General features: G+C 40.3%; 2 protein-coding genes across 4 annotated transcripts in view; both read left to right on the plus strand.

Annotated features, from left to right (window-relative positions):
* The window catches only part of cdk12 (cyclin-dependent kinase 12), a 29786-nt gene extending 27526 nt beyond the window's left edge, over positions 1 to 2260 (plus strand). For all 3 annotated transcript variants that reach the window (XM_035528885.1, XM_035528887.1, XM_035528886.1), the window contains one exon: positions 1284 to 2260. In XM_035528885.1, the coding sequence (XP_035384778.1) occupies positions 1284 to 1645 (362 nt within the window). In that variant the 3' untranslated portion in view covers positions 1646 to 2260. The remainder of the gene's footprint in view (positions 1 to 1283) is intronic.
* Positions 2261 to 4841: 2581 nt separating this feature from the next.
* ppp1r1b (protein phosphatase 1, regulatory (inhibitor) subunit 1B) lies at positions 4842 to 19334 on the plus strand. Its single transcript, XM_035529474.1, has 5 exons — positions 4842 to 5253; positions 14771 to 14854; positions 15091 to 15166; positions 17914 to 18154; positions 19262 to 19334. Exons 1-5 carry the CDS (start codon positions 5140 to 5142, stop codon positions 19332 to 19334), a joined length of 588 nt encoding a protein of 195 aa, XP_035385367.1. The 5' UTR covers positions 4842 to 5139.
* Positions 19335 to 19728: the final 394 nt, after the last annotated feature.

The following is a 19728-nucleotide window of genomic DNA, read 5'->3' on the forward strand; positions in this document are numbered from 1 at the left end:
TTTTCTGTTTTTGGACTGTGGATTGTCACAGTTATTAAAGATTGTCCTGCTCAGTTGTCCGGCAACCTTGAGTACTTTGTAGTAAAATCGTTCTCAAGCACACACATCATAGAAATCCTCACAATCAAACATTCCATCGGTCTTGCACATTCATCGCACACCAACCTTGCTAGTGACTCTTTTCATGCTTCCTGTTAACCCTATGTATTTGTAGTTTTCCAAAACATATTTCACTTCTCCTGGTAACACTCCAGTAACTACTTTGTCTTCACTCTCTAATGTGCAGGTTCTGCTGATGTAGATGCAGACACATGCGGGGTTTTTTTTTTTAAGTGTACTTTTCTAATCTGATTTCATACCCACATCTCTTGTAAAGAAAGAGTAGGTTTTCTTCTCTCATCATTCCTTCTTAGGGGACATTGTTTCTTTTTTTTTATCCCTCTGTTTGCCCGGGGCTGTTCTATTTTCCAAATATATTCTTCAGAAACCCTGCAACCTCTTGCTGAATCATGTTTATTCAGTTCTGGCAGTTTGGGTGCTTTAGAAGAGGACCTATACTGGTCATGTTTGGCTTTTGTAAGTTGCATACAGACTGTAAATCCTCCTGGCTGTCTGTGAAGTTCTTTATACATTATGCCCAGGCTCCTTATGTTCTTTACAAGGAACAATTTGTAAATACTAGTTTAATTTCCTGACTGGTCAGTTAATTGGTACCCGCATTCACTGGATGGGCAGGCTTTCATTCCCATCCCTGTTGGTACAGAGTGATACAAGCCAATCATGGGCCATGATTTGGTTATTGGTGTAGAACAGAGCAGCCAATCATGGGCCACAGTTGGTACAGAACTGAGCAGCCAATTGTAGACCACAGTAGGGTTATCAGAAAAAAAGCTGGGATATTAAAACCTCATTGTGGCTTGTTCAGATGTCCTCCTTGTCCTGTGCTGTGTGAGCAGCAGTTTGGAAAGATGTGGAAGCTAAATACCATGCATACATTTGGCCTCACAATTTGATAGCTTTGCGGGATAGGAAAGACCTAGATAACTAACATTGCTGAGAAAATTAATATTGTATGAGTGAGGAGGATTTAAGGTGGTAAACTAAATATAGCTTTGACACTAGCACCATATGGTGGTGACAAGATGAAATTGTGTTGCAACATGTTCTCAGCATTAAAGCTGTGTGTAAACACATAAAGACCTTAACATGTGTCTGGATTAAAAGTTATTTGTTTGTGAGATTTTACACTGATTTCTGACACTTCGTTCTCTGTTTCTCTTTAGACATGATGTTAGCAAGCAAAAAGGTGATTGGCCCAAACTCCGCATTGACCCTAAACCTTCCGGCTGCAGCTACATCGTCGCATTCTGATGACATCAGCCCAGACATGGCAGCTGCCCTCCTCCAGCTGATCTCCCAGCATGCTTCAGAGGGCCAGGCAACTTCCTCAGACTCACAGGCTCGCCAGCCCTTCGCTCAGAGCACAAGCCAGCCGGCGGCCTCCTCTCCCCTGCCTCAGGCCCCGGGGCAGCTGGAGCCCGACACTAACACGAGCACGGACGCTCAGTATCCTCGGGACCAGGACCTCCGCTTCACCACGGAGTCCTGCAGGGAAGGCGGACAAGACCACCGTTCAGACTCATGAAATGCTCCGCTCATGGACTCCACCCCTTTCTGCCGACCAGAGTGTTTTTGCTGACAGTGGCCTGATTTGCTCTCCAGTGGGCTTTACATTAACTACCAGTTATGTTTTCAATTTATTTTTATTTCTAAATGCAGAGGACAAAATAGAGGAGCAGTTGGGTCTTTAGACTGTTGCGCAATACATTTAGTTTCTCAGATGATTCATTAACATTGTCGTTTACAGTGTCTTCTGTCTCCTATGTCCTCTCATTCACTTTCTTTAAGCCACATTTATTCAAGAAGAAATCACATTTATTCATTTCTGCATATACACACATTTGTCTGAAATCTTTCAAATCTGCACACAGTCAATCCTACCTGTCAAATGTCCTTCAGTCATTCCCTAAAAAACAATGTGATCCATAATCTTTAAAGAGTTGCGGAATACCATCATCAGTGTCCTACCAAGTGCAGTCTGAAGTGCTGTATTGTGCTGCTGTTCTATTGCAAATCTAAGGAAAATAGGAAGGCCAAAATAATGAAGAGATGAAGGTCACTTTGCATTTATTGTCCATATGATGCAATGTTTTGTAAATATTTTTTTTTCTTCAGTTTATTAAAAGGAAGCTAAGTCGAACTTGTTTACTGTATATTTAAAAAATCACATACAAGCCACAGAATGGTTTTTCAGAGATTTATCAGTATATATCAGAATTCAGTCAATATGGTATTTGTTAAAGCTGGTGTAAGTGATTTATATTAAGAACACTTCAGCTAAACTGACTTTACATCCTCATAGCTATCACTAAATTGTAGCTCTGAGGGGGGGAAAATGTCTTTCCACTGTTCTGGGCTCTGTAAACAACAACAACAACAACAAATTAACACGTTCCAGCTATATTAACCAATCAGAAAACTTCTCTACAAAGAAGCTGTCCTTACTTGCTGACAGTTATTTTGCATGTGGATGCAGCACATAGAAGGAAAGGCTGAGTGCCAAGTGTGCTTGTGTTTGGATGGAGGGGGTGGGATTGATCTTAAGTCCCAAGGCTAAGAACTAAGGAAAGATGATTCAACACACAAACCCTTTTTTTCTGTTTCTTTCAGAGTAATGGCAAGCCATGAATGCTTAGAGATCTTGCTAGCTTTCCTAATACCCAAAAGGTAAAAAAACAAAACAAATTCTTGCAGAAGGAAAAAGTGCAACTGTTTTTTTACTGTATGTGGATTAGTGTTATTCTAGATGGAGTGTGGAAATTCTTACTTTAGCATATGTGTCGGTGGTAGTTTTCAGACCCAGATTAAGTCTAAGAGTAGCTGGAAAATCACAATGGGGATTCACCACTGACATTGCAATTTAGAGACTAGGCCTAGTACTAGGCTCAAACTAGGTTTAATCCATGTTGTCTGTTTGCATCCTGCCCACTTGTGTTTAAGTGTTTATGAAAGACCACCCACCTCCCAAACAGTCTGCAGCATACAGGGGTGTGTGAGAGAGGCACTACACATGGAGCTACCTATGTCAGTGAAGTACCCATCAGAGCTGGACTGTTTACACAGCAAACTGATGGCTCTGACCAGATGTGTAACTGTCTAAGAATACTTGGCTGTCTTGGCTAACCTCCCACATATTCACCCCACGTATTTGCAATTTAACTAACAGGTAGTGACAACGTATATTTGTTGTAAGTAAGGCAGTGCAAGGTTATATTCTGACAAAGTTGTGTTGAATTATATCTAAGGTTTGGCTCATGGCAAAACAGTTGCCAGAAAGGTTAATCCTGCGAGATGGCTCTACATTGTATGACAGCTTTGAGGGTTTTTAAAAAAATTTTATTTAACACCATTCCTTTGCGCCTCTGGGGGAAAAAAGTACCAAATAAAAACCCTTTAATTCAGCAATACTAAACACAATCTGAATCCAGCAACCTGTGACACTAGATATGCAGTTTTACCATTTTAATATGACTAATTCCATTATTCGGGGTAATATGGGTCACCCTTCATAAGAAGTACCTCCTCTGCACTTTAAAGCTGGGCTGAATTTGCTTTATCAGATAATGCTTATTAGACACATTTACAAACATTTAGTCTGTATGGGCTTTATTAGGTGTACCAAAGAGGTCAGTAGGTGCTGGTGCAAAGTAAGTATTTTTAATAAAGAATGGTATACATCTTGTGCCACATGAGGGCCATCTGAGGTTTGTGGAATTCCCAGTGGCTTTGTGCCATCTTTTCACCTTGGGTGGAAAGCCCAACTTTTGCATTACCCCCCCCCGTGACTTCTCTGTATCTACTTTCACTGCCTTCTGTGCTTTTCAACAGTCTCATCCCAGTGCTGCAGGGTGTGAGGAAATTAATGATGTAGCGCTCCGTAGTGATCGAAGTTGAGCAGGTAAAGTGTGAGGATGTTATTGATGAAGTGCTCTAGTCCTCAAGGGTGTGCAAGGTGCTAGCAATACCTACACTGTGGCATGGACTCCATGTACTGTCATTCTAATATGTACATTGCTCTAAGAGCATCTGCCAATTAAAGAAAATATTATTTTATCTTTGGTGATGGTTTGAAGAATAGAGTCTGAAAGTAGTTCTTAAGAGCAAACATTTAGTGACTCAATGTGTTGACATTTCATGTAACATTTGCAAAACATTTTAACTAAACAAAGTAGCACCGCCTAGTGGACATTTGTGTCACAACGCTTGACACCCAGTAAAATATAGCTTTCTATTATTGCCTTTTTAGAAGCCTTTCCTTTTTTTAAATTAATGAAGGTCCGGTAATTTAAATATTGTTTGGCCTTGATTTGAGTTTAATGTGACCTATCTCTGTTAAGAGTATGCATGTAAAATCCCCCTAAATATCACTTTTTGTTGTATTTCAGAGAAGAGTGTGCACTGTTGACTGTTTTTTTGGGGTTATATCTAATATCCATCCATCCATCCAACCATCCATTTATCTGGCTGTCTGTCCTTCTATCTAAATCTCTCATTCACAAATAGAGGTTAAAAGAGGCTCAGCAAACTCAAGGAGATTATCTTTTTTTTTTACAAATCAACCTCCACACACACACACACAGACACACTCACACATACACACACATACACACACACAGACACAGACACATACACACACATACACACACACTCACACACACACAGCACTGCCCTCCTCTTGCTGTGCTCCACCCCCTCTCACTGTCCTTTACTGAGCTCAGAACTGTACACTCTTTCAGACTGCATGAGGGTGTGTATTGTGAAATAGAGAGCAAAAGAGAGCTCAGGGGAAGAAAAGACTTCTGAAAAGGAAGTTGACGAATAGAAGCAGAAAACGTTTGCACCTTTTAAGTGCAAACAGAGTAGAGGAAGGGGAAATAGGTGCACTGTCAGAGGGAGAGAGTGAGTGAGCATTAACGAGGGCAGTCTGGAATCTGGCCACGTATATGTGTGTTCTGGCAGTGTGTGGAGGAGGACTTGAAGGATATTTCTAACTGTTCGTGAGGGGCCGTGTGGAGGACCATGGAAACCTCGGGGCCCGGGGATGTCCCAGTGAGAGCCAAAGAAAAGAAGAAGATCCAGTTTGCTGCGCCCTCCACAGCACCCACCCAGCTGGACCCACGGCAGGTAGAGATGGTAGGTGACACCAGTGAGCATGTTTCTCTCTCTCTCTCTCTCTCTCTCTCTCTCACACACACACACACACACACACACACACACACACACACACACACATATATATATATATATATATATATATATATTGTGGGTCCAGGTGCACTTTCACTTTGAATAACATATTTTTAAAGCTTTTTCATGTCCTACAGCATGTCTTTGGGGGTTTCACTTTGAAAAACCTCACTTTTGTTCTGTACAAGTAATGGCATCTCTTGCCAGGCCAAGAGACAAATCCAATTTAGCATTTTGGGTTTCTGAGCATCTCAGCAGGAGTTACTGTGTCTCAGAAAGAATCTTCTGTAGTCTTCTGTTTTTTCATGTGCTGTGTGGAAGTAGAGGAAAACATTCCTGACACCCATGTTTGCCTTATTCCTCTCTAAAGCTGTGGCTTCCTGTCACCATAGCACCACCTTTAGGACTTTTACAAGTTACATGGTAACCAAATGACCCCCCCAACACACACACCCATCCCCCAAAGGGCTTTGATGTGCTGTGGCTATTGCTGTCGTTATTTGTGGAACTGTATCTGGGCTGCTTTTCTGCAGAGGTATGACAGTGGCTCATGCTGTTTTTGTAGTTGCACTTTGCGGGGATTAGCTGCCCCTGGACATAATTAGTTGATGCAGACCTATGTTTGATTTCTTATAATTGGTTGTGATTTTAAACGTACTTATGGTTGTGTGAAATATGCTAACTTCTTTTTATTCAGAAATGGCCATTAGATTCTGTAATAACTGTAACAACGACTTCACTAGGAGGGTTCTTTGGAGTGACCTGCATGCAAATACAGCAATGCACACAGACGTAATGCTTACGTGCTATTAAACACTAAACGACCAAAGGCATGCGTTCAGCCAGCACAGGAAGTGTTTCGACCCGATGGAACCTGAGGAGAGTATTAAGCAGGACATGATGGCAGAATCCATCATTCCTTTCAAACCTGTTACCGTGCAACTAAACTTTTCACATGACAACATATGACCAATCCAATTTCTATTCAATCCAATTTCTATTCAATCCAATTTCTATTCAATCCAATTTCTATCCAGTTTTTTCCTCTTCTTCTTTTTCTTTTTTTAAATTGTTTTTACTACTTATTTATTTATTTGAAAAGGGAATTGCAAAGGTTGTTGTTGTTTTTTTTTTTGTTCTTCATTTTGTCCTTCACATCATGACCACTAACCCCGCACAAGGCTTGACGTAAACTTCAGACTGATAATCTGACCCTGTTTGTATAATCAAACACTGGGTGACTAGCCATGCCTTGACACATCACAAAGAATGATGGTTGTTGAAAGAAAATAATCATAAAGCATTGCTGGTTTTTGTTGCTGCTGCTCTTTGTGCCAAGTGGACATGTGGATTTTAGCCAACAATAACAAGTGTGCCATCAGACAAGGGTGATCAGACAGGGGTGTGGCCAGAAATACATAATTACGGTTTAGACTTGGGCAGGTAGTATTCTTGTAGTAGAATAGGGCACGTTTGAGATTTTGCAACATCGCCATGACTCTCACTGGCACTGAGAAAGCACGACAAAGCTAACATTGAAGCCTGCCTGTAAACAAAGCTGTTTGAACAGCGATTAGCCGTTGTCATGAAAAAAAGGTTTTGGAATGAAAAAGGTAACTGGGCAAAAATCTATTCATAAATAACACATTTAGAAAAGTGTGAGATTTTTAAAAAAGCTTGTTATCAAGAACTGACACTGAAATATAATGTTATTTTTAAAAGACTTGTGTGAAGTAATGATACAAAATCAGTAACCTATACCTATCTTATCCTAATTATATCACTGACAGAGCCGATCGATCAGTTCAGTCCCTCCTTTTTCGTTGTGCAGAATATTGTTCCTACAAGAACCGGAGAACACATCTCACCTATGCCTTCTGAATGCGTCAGATGCAAGTATTGGTACGACATAATTTTCCCCTGTGTGCTCAAATCTCCCTGAAGCTGAAACTCTGTAAAGTTATTTTGTCTGACACAGATAATGTTTCATTGCTTATAGCCACCAACTGCCAAAACAGCTCTACAGTTAGTTCAGCTCTATGCCCATGTTTAAAGCAAGCCAGATGTACCCATAACCCTTTTAGAGGATGCCAGATGTCTCAATATCCCTCTCAGAGCAAGCCAGACATACCCATTTTGCCTCATATCAAATATGTTGGTATAGTGTCCTTTGTGACCTGAGTGGACTTTTTAAAAATCAGGTTGTATAAACCTGGTGCTATTTATTCCTTCCCTGGCATGAATCCCTCTCTACACGCAATGAGTGCAGATTTGTGCTGTTTGCCTTTTAACTACCAAGTTTGTGTTTTTTAATTTTATGGCCTCTGCAAATATTTGTTCTGTTTGCCTATGTATATTGTTGTTATTTGTAGTGGTATGCCATGCTTTTTCTCGGGAAGGGCGCGCGGTCTGGTGGAGTCACTAATGAGTACACAGTGTTCCAATTTAGTGACTTTGTTTCTGTTCAACATGAAGTGACCCATCCATTTAGCTAGTTCAGATTTTTCAATATATTTGCTATTATTTATCACACAACAGAGTGTGCCAGCTTTGTTCAAAGTGCTTTTGATGTAGGATATCTAAAATTTGAAAATCAGATCAGCGGTTGGACTTCATTCCGTTTCCCAAAGGTCTTCTATGTGATCATTTTAGGATGCTTTGTCACTTTTGGCTTTCACCCCAGTACTGCTGTGGGCCCATGCTAGCTCCAGTAACTGTAGACTGTATCTGTTTCAGAACCTCCACTGACACACTGCTGCTTCACTATGCTTCACCATGCTATACCACTGCCTTGCCCAATGAGCCCCATCATGGACTGCTGTTCTGTTGACATGACAGAGCAGATGCCTCCAATGACCTTGAATCGCTCAGCACTAATAGAGAGAGAGAAGGAAAGAGAGAGAGAGAGAGACAAGGTGGTTGAGTGTCATCCTTTCCATCTGTACTAAAACCTAAGCAGGAGTGCTGAGGTGTCCTGCGTTTGGTTGGTGACTGGGCGCTGATGTCTGGGTCCGAGCCCACCTCTGCTCAGGGCACAAGATGGTTGAGCTCAATGGGACTTCAGGAGGAAACACTTCTCCTCAGCACATTTTACCATATTTTTGCATCAGATCTGTGAATGTCAAAATAGCCATTAAACTGTTGATCATAGTCCAGAGCTCATGTGTGTATATGTGTGTGTGTGTGTGTGTGTGCGCGTGCGTGTGCATAAGTTTGTGTTTTCAAGTGTATGTGTGTTTGTGTGTGTGTATAAGTTTGTGTTTTCAAGTGTGTGTTAGGCTAGAGTGTGCCAGCTCCCTGTCCTGTGCTATATTAAATTTAGTCCCGGCTAAAATGGGTCACCCAGGGAACTGGTCTCTGCTGGGCTGCACAGGAATCAGGCCAGCGTCTGCCTCTCAGCACAGAGCACATCTGCAGGGACATGAAACTCTGAAGGGGCCCAAACAGCCTTCCAATAAGGCCAAATCATCAGAACACTTCAAGTGCACTATGTTCACCTAACAACTACCACTGCATGCATTTGATAAAGCTTCCATGTCATGAAAATCAACTGAAATCTTAGCTATGCTGTAAATTATATGATTATAACCAATGTCAGTCAGATGTATATATCAGCTATAGACAGCAAAATCCCTAGAATCAATACCTACAGTATCTATTTAAGTTTAGCTGGACATAAATAGGATTGCCTGTTGCTGATTTGACATGAGTGTATTCATTACACCAAATAGATGCATGCTTATTCCTCTAGCACACGATTAACAGGAAGACAGATGTGATAGTTGTCATAGCAACATTACTGTGTAATATAAATAAAGGAAACTGAAGTAAAGAAGAGTTTAAGATGAAACTCCAGCATGATCTTAGAGTCTTTACCGAACTACCAGCATGCATGTGTGGGCTAGATGCAGGTTTGAAGGAGAAGTTAAAAGCTTCCTGCAGAAGTGGCAGCAACATACAATATGACCTGGATGAAAAAGCTACACTTGTGTGTGTGAGATCCCATGCATCTTCAAGACTGGGGGTGGGGGGGTGGGAGCCAGACAAACACAGCCGAACTCAGCTAATGGTTGGTGTGGAACAGCCTGTGAGTGTCTGGAAGACTAGAATGTTGTCTCCCCATTTCACTGGCTCATTTAGCTTGTCAGTTTTTTTCTTTTTTCTTTTTTGGTAGTCCAAAGTAGCTCGGCTAGTTAGAGTGATGTTAAAGATGTGCAATTGGAGTTTGTTTGATACAGGAGCACATCAGTTTGGGAATCCCTTCACAATGACATCCTCTTGTAGCTCAAATGGTGATAGGAACACCAAGGTCATGGATTTGGATTGCCAGGGAGTGCATGAGTTCTCATCCTGGTGAATATGTAAGTCACTCTGGATAGGAGTATAGTCCATAAATGTATATTTTCGGCCTCATACTGTTGGAAACTGTGTTGTGTTTTTAATTGTATATTTCCTCTGAAAAGGCAATATAGCAGCAAGACAATAAAAATATAAACAAAACGAGAATAAAATAAATAAGGAGTAATATTCAATATAATAAACATTTAAATAATATTAAGCAAAAATGAATTGCAGTGGTTAAAAAAATCAGGGCACAGTACTCTTAAAGTGCAGAGCAATTTCCGCTGAAGTATGCAAGCTGCTGTGGACATTTGCTAATGAGGCTTGCTTCGTCTGCAGGTAAGCTGTATGTGAGCTCCACACGCAGGCATGGGTGCTCAGGGCTACATCCCCCCAGTAAACAGACCATATGTGTCCAACTCTGGGCAGACCATACGGCTTCTCTGCATGTGGGAATGTTAGAATACCTGGCAGACAACCAGAGACACTACCTTTGTCTCATTGTCCTGGGTTTTAGGTTTGTAGCAGGGATTTTTGGAGTTGAATGACTTCTAGTAAAGCTGATATTTCAGATGTTCTGTAAATACCAAAGTTTTATATCTATATATGTTTCTGCTGTTGTGTTAGATAAGACACTGTCAAAAATTATTTTAGCTTGTTACCCTCCTGTTTTCCTCTTTTGTTATCATACTGATTAATAGAGACTGTTTATTAGAGACTTTGCTGCCCTGTAAATATGTCCAAACACAGTGACTTTGTTTTCTTTTATTTGTGCTATCTGTTGTGCTGACATCAATGTCACAATATGATCTTTGGCCTGGTGCTTGTTTTTGGGTAAACCAGAACTCCTGTCACAGTCATATCTGTGTGAATGTGCACAATGCACACTGGACACAAAAGACATGAAGTTTCTAATTCCTATACATTCACAGTATGCTGTACATCTTGTTATCTATTTTTTCAGTTCGATGTGGATTCACTTACTTATACTGGGCCTTTGACACATAATCATGTGTTCAAAGCAGCTTTATAGAATATGAACAGCTGTTTCACCCAAGCAGCCTGGACAGGCACTCTCTAGCAGTAAAGACTAGCCTCACTGGCTAGTGAAGTGGAATGCTTTGCAAATGTTCAAGGTTTCCTTCAGATTGTCATGTGTGCTCCCATGATAGCAGCTGTTAGTCTAACTATCTTACTAAGTGATAGAACACATACTTACAGCACTTCATAAGCTTGGAACTTTATATAAATATTTAGGTGTGAGTCACTTGCATGGACATGTACACTGTGTGTGACTCAAGAAAACTGATGAACTCATTAACAGCAAAGCCTTTAAACACAAGGCTACAGTGGGGCCACACACTGGGTCTGTAGCAGTATTCTTTTGCATAATACTGGTTATAAATATATTGTTAATTGACCAAGATGATGGCCTGCATTTATACATAATTCACACCACAATAAAGCTGCCACTTAAGCCTCTTCATTATTAAATTACACGCATCCATCTTCTGGTGGTTTTGACAATCAGGATGATCAGGCATAATTTAAAACAATCAATAGATGACAATCCCATATGTTCACTAGTGGTATATACAATAGGAGAACAACAGGAACACTCTGTGACTAGAGATGAACTGATGAAGTAGGCAGTGAGTCAGAAAGAAGAGTACTGAGCAAGTGGCAGAACAGTACTACACAAACCATACCGACGTCACAATATTCCACAACATGGGCCTTGAGGCCACTGTGAGCTTTGCAGCCCAAAATATAGTAACCAGCTAATTCAGTATGAAAACGGTAATAATAATAACAAAGCAAAAAAAAAAACAAAAAAAAAGAGATAAATACACATTTATATATGACACAATCAGTTTATACTTGAACTAATACAAATGTCTGAATACCACTATTTCAAATCCATAGCTTATCTAATATCTACTTAACTTTACCCAAAAGCCTGCCTTTAATTTTATCTGATTTCTATACACAAATTCTAACTGCTGAACACAAATAGACATAAACTGTCAACACTAGATCAAACAAGAAATAATAATTGTCAAATTGTAAAAACAATATATATTAAATTCTCACCTGGCAACCATTTAAAATCTGTGAAGGAACTTTGACCAACAGGGTCCCTCTAACCACACCAAAAATGTACATAGAATGATTTAAAAAAATAAATAAATAAATAAAAACACCATAATGAACTATTGCTGAAATATTTAGAAAATTTCCTCTAGACTGTGTTTTGTTCCTGCTGTGACTTTCCTTGGCATTCATACACTATTTCTTGATCAATAAAATAAAATAATAAAATAAAAGATTCATAAATATTTTATGGTAAAGTAACAGTATAGATAAAGCATCCATGAACTGATCTAATTGATTTAGCCATCCTTTTCCCTCTAAATCAGGGTGTTTTCAGGTTTACATAAAAGGGCATACATTTTCTAACACAATCTATGTGCCATGCATGTTCAGTCATGAAAACAGTCGCCAGAATACAAAATGGCACGTAGAAAATAAACAAGAAACCTAAAACACATCCCTGTGCAACACCCCAGTAAATAAGTATAGCACATAACATAATATGGTAAGTATCCAGACAGATAAATGTGGATTTGTGGTTATATCAAGAAACCACTATATATTAGCAGTGCTCAGCTTATTTTCTAGCCTGTCATTTAGAGTATCCAGAGAAAATATTCTTTACGAGCATATTAACAAGTAATATTCTAATGAATGAATTCAAATGAGATAGCTGGGGTCATGTATTAAAATTGCCATAAACAGTATATTTGTCTTTTTTTGTAAGTGCGTTTCTGTGAGAGAGAGAGCCAGAGAGAAAGAGAAAAGACAGAAAGACAGGTAAAATATTCTTTTTGCCACACTTTTGATAAGCTAGGTCATTTGCATGCAGATCCATGCAGATTGTCTCTGAGGTACAGACCCAATTAGACTTGAACTATGCTCATAGCAGTGGCATAATGAAACACTATTCTACTCTTCCTTTTTCATCCATCCAAAAATAAGCATAGAAAATACTGGAAATGGTTTTTTTTTTTCTGTTTTGTTTTTTTTTCTAAAAAACATCTGAATGAATGCCAAGTTCAATATACAATGTCTCCAAATGGAAAAAAAAATGTTTAACATTTTTTTTGAAAACAAAAAAAGCAAACTGTTTTAGAAAAGCAATGATATGGAGGTCAAATGGTTGAGAACAAGAAATGTTAATCATAGATAAATATACTCCCATCTGTGATCCTGTGGTGTTTTGAAGTGCAGGTTAAATAAATAAAGGCAGTGTGCAACCAGTTTAAAGTGACAGTGCAGAAAGGATGGTGCAGCTGTTCAGAAGAAAGGCAGCATGAGTTGAGATTGCTGCACAAAGACAGCTGGTTCTACTTCGGTACCATCTGCCAGTTGGCAGAACTGTGAAAAGGCCTCAGCAGGAGTATGTGGAGTCCCTGATGATAGTGTGCACGGTTCTCACACAGCATTTCCCCTAGAGATAAGTGCTGAGCCAGGGGCTGATTTCTCCACCCTCTGGAAAGCCTGGCAGTCTGATCTGGAGCAGTGACCCGGACAGACTGTGATTCTGCTGGTGAGGATGCTTTCTATAAGCTGTGATGGATCCTGTGATACAGGGTATTTTTTCAGTCTCTTTAAGAAGCGAAGGCACTATTGCACCTCCTCCATGTCACTGAGTTTGTTGATAAGTCTCTGTGGGATGACCGTGGGAGAGTCTGAGAAAAAATGACCAAAGGACATGCTCAGGTATGTGTCAGATGGAAGGCTGAGGATATTGTAAGTTCTGCTGGTCTTTTAGGGAGTCAAGAGAACTGGAGGGCTTTGCTCTTTCACCAGGATCTTGGACTTATGACTATTTAATAATATATCAACAGGCTGGTAGTCATACACCAATTTGATATAGGGGCTGGTCTGTTAGGAAGGTACCATAAGAGCCCATTAAAGTATGCACTAAGACCCAGCAGCTTTGTAAATGGTCACCTTTTAGAGAGTCAATCTCACATAATTCCAAACAAGATCTGTTTGCTAGCTAAAGACACTGCCTTGTTTGTCATGTCAGTGCTGTCAGCCTCAAATTTCAAGAAGTCATTAAGCAGGACCAATATGCATCAACAACACTATGGCTGGAGCTGTGCAACTGGACATGCCCTTGCTTTCTTTGGGAGACTGGATGCCCACAAGCCCTCTGGATCCCTGGGATCTGTCTCAAGGCTCTGTATATGGTGAGGTTGTTCCATGTGTTGAGAGCATCATTGTTGTCTGACCTGAAGGCAGTGCTGAAGGTTTGCTATTTGAATATGGCTCTTGGTTTGGCCATGATCAGAATCCATTCCAGTTACTTTATTAAAAACAGGCCTTCTCCTTCATCTCATGTTTCATTGTCATGTGTTTGCACATTATTTAATGCTTATGAAGCACCTGGTAAACCTGAAGAGTTTACAAATAAACCCATGTGCACTTACTCAGCCTCCATCACAATTTATGTTTCACTGGTTGTTTTTAAAGACAATTTATTGAGTGTCATTCCAACAGCTTTGCTATATCCAAGAATTACTGTTCTTAAAGATTATTTCATGCAGATGCTTTGAGAGTTCAGAGAAGGGTTTAGCTCTCATCATAAGTCAGACTGAGTTTCTGGCTCCACTGTGGAGAATCAGTAACAATGCAAAAACAAAGCAAATGGATTCAAAACACTTGTTTATTTACTTGGTTGTTTTGTGACTCAGCATTGATATTTGTATTTAGTCATGCTTTAAGCTCATGCTTTATTCATATGACTATGAAGGAAACCCATTTTGAGTTCTATAGTTTGAAGTTATGAGTGCATCATTTAGTCCCAGTGTCACAATACTGGCCTCCAGGCCTCAGAGATGACATTGCTCATGCTGTAAATGCCACAGCACATTTAGGCACCTGTCTGCCCAGCAACATATTATCCCATGTCCTGAAAAACTAATGAATAGCAGTCAGTGGATGTGATAACCAAGCCATGTATATATTTTTAGTCAAAATAGAAAAGAAATAATATTTTTAGATACATTTCAAATCCTTTCACACCTTGTTTTGGATTTATTTTTCTTTGTAGATACGCAGACGAAGGCCCACACCGGCAACATTATTCAGAGTAGCTGATCAATCATCCCCAGAGGATGACAACTCTACCCATCAGGTAAGACAGCACCTCTTCTGGCCTGAATGGGCAACTGCAGTCATGCAACACTGGACACAAACACTACAGGTGTGCACATTAAACTTAACCTCAGCGGAATGCACTTGTTTTCAGAAGATGGAATGTCTTTCTCCTGACTAACCTCATTAATATGTGTATGATTTTGCACTCACTCCCAAATGACACAAGTAAATGTACAATGGAACTGTCATTAACTGGGCTGAATAATCTTGCAGTGGGTTGTTGGTGAGAATGGTGTCCTGAAACCAAAGAGAGTCAACCCAAATGTCTACCAGCCTCCTTCACTAAAAGGTACATGTTTATGTGTGTGTGTGTGTGGGGGGGGGGGGGGGGGGGGGGGTAGCATTTGTATGTATCTTATGCAATATGTACCTTTGCTCCTTGCTATGATTTCACCAGGCTTTGCTGTTCTGATTCTGTGTTAATCCACCAGCTTTTATGAGATTTATGTTTGTACTGGTCCCTGTTTTGTTTTGGATTGTTTTCAGATGTGTGTGTGTGTGTGTGTGTGTGTGTGTGTGTGTGTGTGTGTGTCTGTGTGTGTGTGTGTCTGTGAGTGTGTGTGTGTGTGTGTCTGTGAGTGTGTGTGTGTGTGTGTGTGTGTGAGTGTGTGTGTGTGTGTGTGTGTGTGTGTGTGTGTCTGTGAGTGTGTGTGTGTGTGTGTGTGTGTGTGTGTGTGTGTGTGTGTGTGTGTTAGATTAAGGACAGTGACAGCTGCAGTGGGTTTGAGACCATGCAGGTTTGGATAATATGGTATTATGATGAACAACACAGCTGCATTACACACACACATGCACAACCACTCACAAACAGATGCTGTTTCATTAAAGATCTAAAGATCCCTGTCACTCAGTAAAGACTTTAGACATGTGAAGACTTTTTAGAATGCCTGTTGCTGTCCCTCTTTTTCATACACACTCTTTTTCTTAATGTTTCACATGCAAAAACACACTGGCTGGTGCTTGTATGTGTGTGTGTGTGTGTGTGTGTGTGTGTGTGTGTGTGTGTGTGTGTGTGTGTGTGTGTGCGTGCGTGCGTGCGTGCGTGCGTGCGTGCGTGCGTGCGTGCGTGTGTGTGCGTGTGTGTGTGTGTGTGTGTATATATGTGTGCGTGCACATGTGTGTGTTCGTGTGTGTGTGTGTGTGTGCGCGTGTGTGTGTGTGTGTGTGTGTATATGTGCGTGCGCGTGTGTGTGTGTGTGTGTGTGTGTGTGTGTGTGTGTGTGTGTGTGTGTGTGTGTGTGTATGTGTATGTATGTGTGCGTGCGCGCATGTGTGTGTTTGTGAATAAGTGAGTCAGTGTGTGAGGATTGGAATTCATGCCTTGATTTGTTTAGGAGTTTGATCACAGTAAAACATGTTATAACCAGAAAAAAGTCATATAAATGTATATTTAGAAATAACATTTCCCATGTAACATTTCCCAAAGAAAGATTAATGCATTCATATAAAACATAGGTTTATGAACAAATGTGTTTCTATCTGTGTAATTTACCTTTGAAACCCAGGGTTCCAGATAAAGGCTGTAGTTGTCAGCTGTCAAGACAGAGGGGTGAAACATGATCAAAGCTGGCCTTTGTCACCCAGTTCACTAAAGGGTTTTAAGAGCACATATCTGAAGTGAGAAAAGAATGTAATCACCAGAAAACTATTCTCAAAACACTTGCACTCCTTCTGTACTCTCACCTACTCAATGTAATAAAGCAAATCATATTCTAACACGGTATGTAGGGAATTGTGCACTGACCACAAAAGTGTCAAACAAGTAAATTCTTATATATAGCTATGTATCTGTACAGTATTTTTAGGTGTATAGCTCAGTAGTAGAGAATATGACTCAACTTGCTGAGTATCACCTAATAAAAAAAACACTTTAAAGATAAGGAGCTGTTAACTCAGCTTATGCACTGATAACTTTCACTTCTGTAAATCTTTTAAATTCTACAGAGTCATCTCTGTATGGTTGATACTCCTAGCATTCTCAGCGTCAGCTGCCTGAGACAAACTCTTGGGATGCTTTTCCAAGAAAACATTCCAATGTGTGTTAAGTGCATGTTGACCAAGGATTAAAAGATCAAAATGAAATTTACTTGTGACTGAAATACGACAGGGCTGAGCAAAGTAATGGTTTTCTTTGACCATTAACTAACATTAGACTTAGAATAGACATAGAATACCCCCATTTTTTAATCACTATGCATGTAGGCTTGGTTAGGAAGTCATCTGGTTTAATTTAAGAAAGTCATCTTATCCCATTGTAATTCTAATCATCTTATTTTAGGGCTACTTTAAGGTGAGCTCACATGCTGCTGGTACATGTCATTTGATAAAGAGTTTTAGTCCATTTTTGCTAAGAAAGAACCAGAATTTTTCCCATAGAGGAAATACACACTGAAACCAAATGTGCATAACAAACATACATAAAGGGACAGTTCATCCAAAGCACATTTTTAAAAGAAAACATCAACCTTCTCTTCTCTCAATTAGATTCTTAATATTTGCACACACACACTCTGCACACACTCCAAATGTGAATCAGGTCAGTGGCACTTGTATAGCCTTTGAGATGTGCTTTTGGGAAAGTAAGTTAGTGTGACTTTAAGTGCCTGATTATCTGGAACATGTTTAGGCTTAGGAAAGCAAAGATAAGCTAAAATGAATAGGCCTCACTCTTAGTGTAACAGTTTCAATTATCAGTATGTTTATGGGGAAAAAAAACTGGAAGGGATAGATCCAGTCTCAGAAGTGGTGGCTGTTCTGTGCAGGCCTGGGTGGGAATCAGACCAGCTCACACCCCTGGGTCCTATTGTCCTGAATGTTCGTCCTCTTCCCAGTCTGCCTGGCTTCCTGTCTGTCTCACTGCTTACCTGTCTGTGGTTATAGTAGAATATCCTAGTGGACGTGTGTAAAATTCATGTGTGTGTCCCTCTACCATTTACACTGGCATTTTCCCTTGTGTTTTGGGTATCCCTGAATCCCCTGTTTGTCTCTGTCTGTCCCTCTCTGGGTGTGTGTTTGTGTGTGTCTGTGTGTGCGTAGCTGTTCAGCAGATGGCTGAGGCTCAGATGCAGAAGTTGGGTGTGTATGCTCACATGGAAGAGGAAGGGGAGGAGTCATTAGAGACACTGGAGGAGGAGCAGTTATTAAACTGCCCTACTGGTAAACATCACCACACATACAGGCTAATGTCATTACCATGCACACACAGACCACACAGGCCAATGTCATTACCACGCACACACAGGCCACACAGAATAATGTCATTACCACACACACACAGGCCAATGTCATTACCATGCACACACAGGCCTACACAGAACAATGTCATTACCATGCACACACAAGCCACACAGACCAGTGTCATTACCACACACACACACACACAGGCCAACATCATTACCATGCACACACAAGCCACACAGGCAAATGTCATTACCATGCACACACAGGCCACACAGAACAATGTCATTACCACACACACACAGGCCAATGTCATTACCATGCACACACAAGCCACACAGGCAAATGTCATTACCACGCACACACAGACCACACAGAACAATGTCATTACCACACACACACAGGCCAATGTCATTACCATGCACACACAGGCCACACAGAACAATGTCATTACCACACACACAGGCTTACACAGTGCAATGTCTTTATCATACATGTGCACATGATTAAAGCAATGTTATTACCACATCCAGGCAATGCCATTATCATACCCAAATTATAGCATTTCGTCATAATCATTAGACACCAACACATGCTGAATGCTTGAGAGAAGATATAATCAATAGTTATTCTGCACTACTGAATGTCTGGGGTCATCATCATTACCATCACTATAATCAGTGAAAACTATGTGCAGGCAGCCACACATGTCCCTAATCAAACTATTGTATAGATCTGGGGTAATATTTGGAGAAATATCTTTATTGGTGAGAAAGAATGATCCCTCAAAATGTTTCACAGTCTTACTGAAATTTACTCTCACCTGAATTTAGCAGTGTTTCAGGAGTTTTATAGGACTCCTTCCACCCCCAGGCCATCTTATCAGTAACCCTTTTCTCATGAGGAAAACAAAGAGCACATCTTTTTCCATGACACACATGAAAGATTAGTGAAGGTGTCCACACTTTCTGAGCTCTCCAGCAAAGCTCTCCACACGCATACAGAAAGCATATATCATAAAAGCAATGCAGCCAGAAAAAGTGAGCAGTCAATGTACAGTGTTGGTCTGTAAATCAGGAGAGAACACAAGATTTCAGTGTCATGTTTAAAAAGTAACATATAAAGTCCAAATATCTCAACATTTTTGGAGTTCAAAGACTTGGGATTCTTTGGGTTCAATGATTGTACTTCCCTGATTTCTGTGGAGGTTAGATTTCCCCTTCTTCCGCTTTGATAACTTTAACAGGAAACTAAGCCTTAGACTCCTCCTCAGCATGTGACTGTTGCACTCTGTTCACAGAGATTCATTAGGTAGAAGATGCTTTTTGAACTCATAATATGTATACTTCTAAAGGTCTGAAAGCAGCCATTTTTAACTTGTCACTTGTTCCATCTTTAAAGTTGTGGGATGTTATTGTGTAATGTTTCTGTCAAAACATAGCCCTATTCATGCACACACAGTCTAGAGTCAGTCTCTGACTGCTTATGTCAGACTGTCTGCTGTACGTTCGTGTTTCCCGGGAAAGGCACTTTTTAAAGTAACACCAGAATGACTCATGTTTGTCAGAGCACAGAAACCAATTTCAAGGCATCCAGTGCTGAAGTAAAAGACTACAACCTTCTTTTATTGCATATTCAATATTTGAATTCCTCTGCATGAAGAGCATATTTTCA

Source organism: Electrophorus electricus, chromosome 8, assembly GCF_013358815.1.
Source record: "Electrophorus electricus isolate fEleEle1 chromosome 8, fEleEle1.pri, whole genome shotgun sequence".
NCBI classification, from domain to species: domain Eukaryota; kingdom Metazoa; phylum Chordata; class Actinopteri; order Gymnotiformes; family Gymnotidae; genus Electrophorus; species Electrophorus electricus.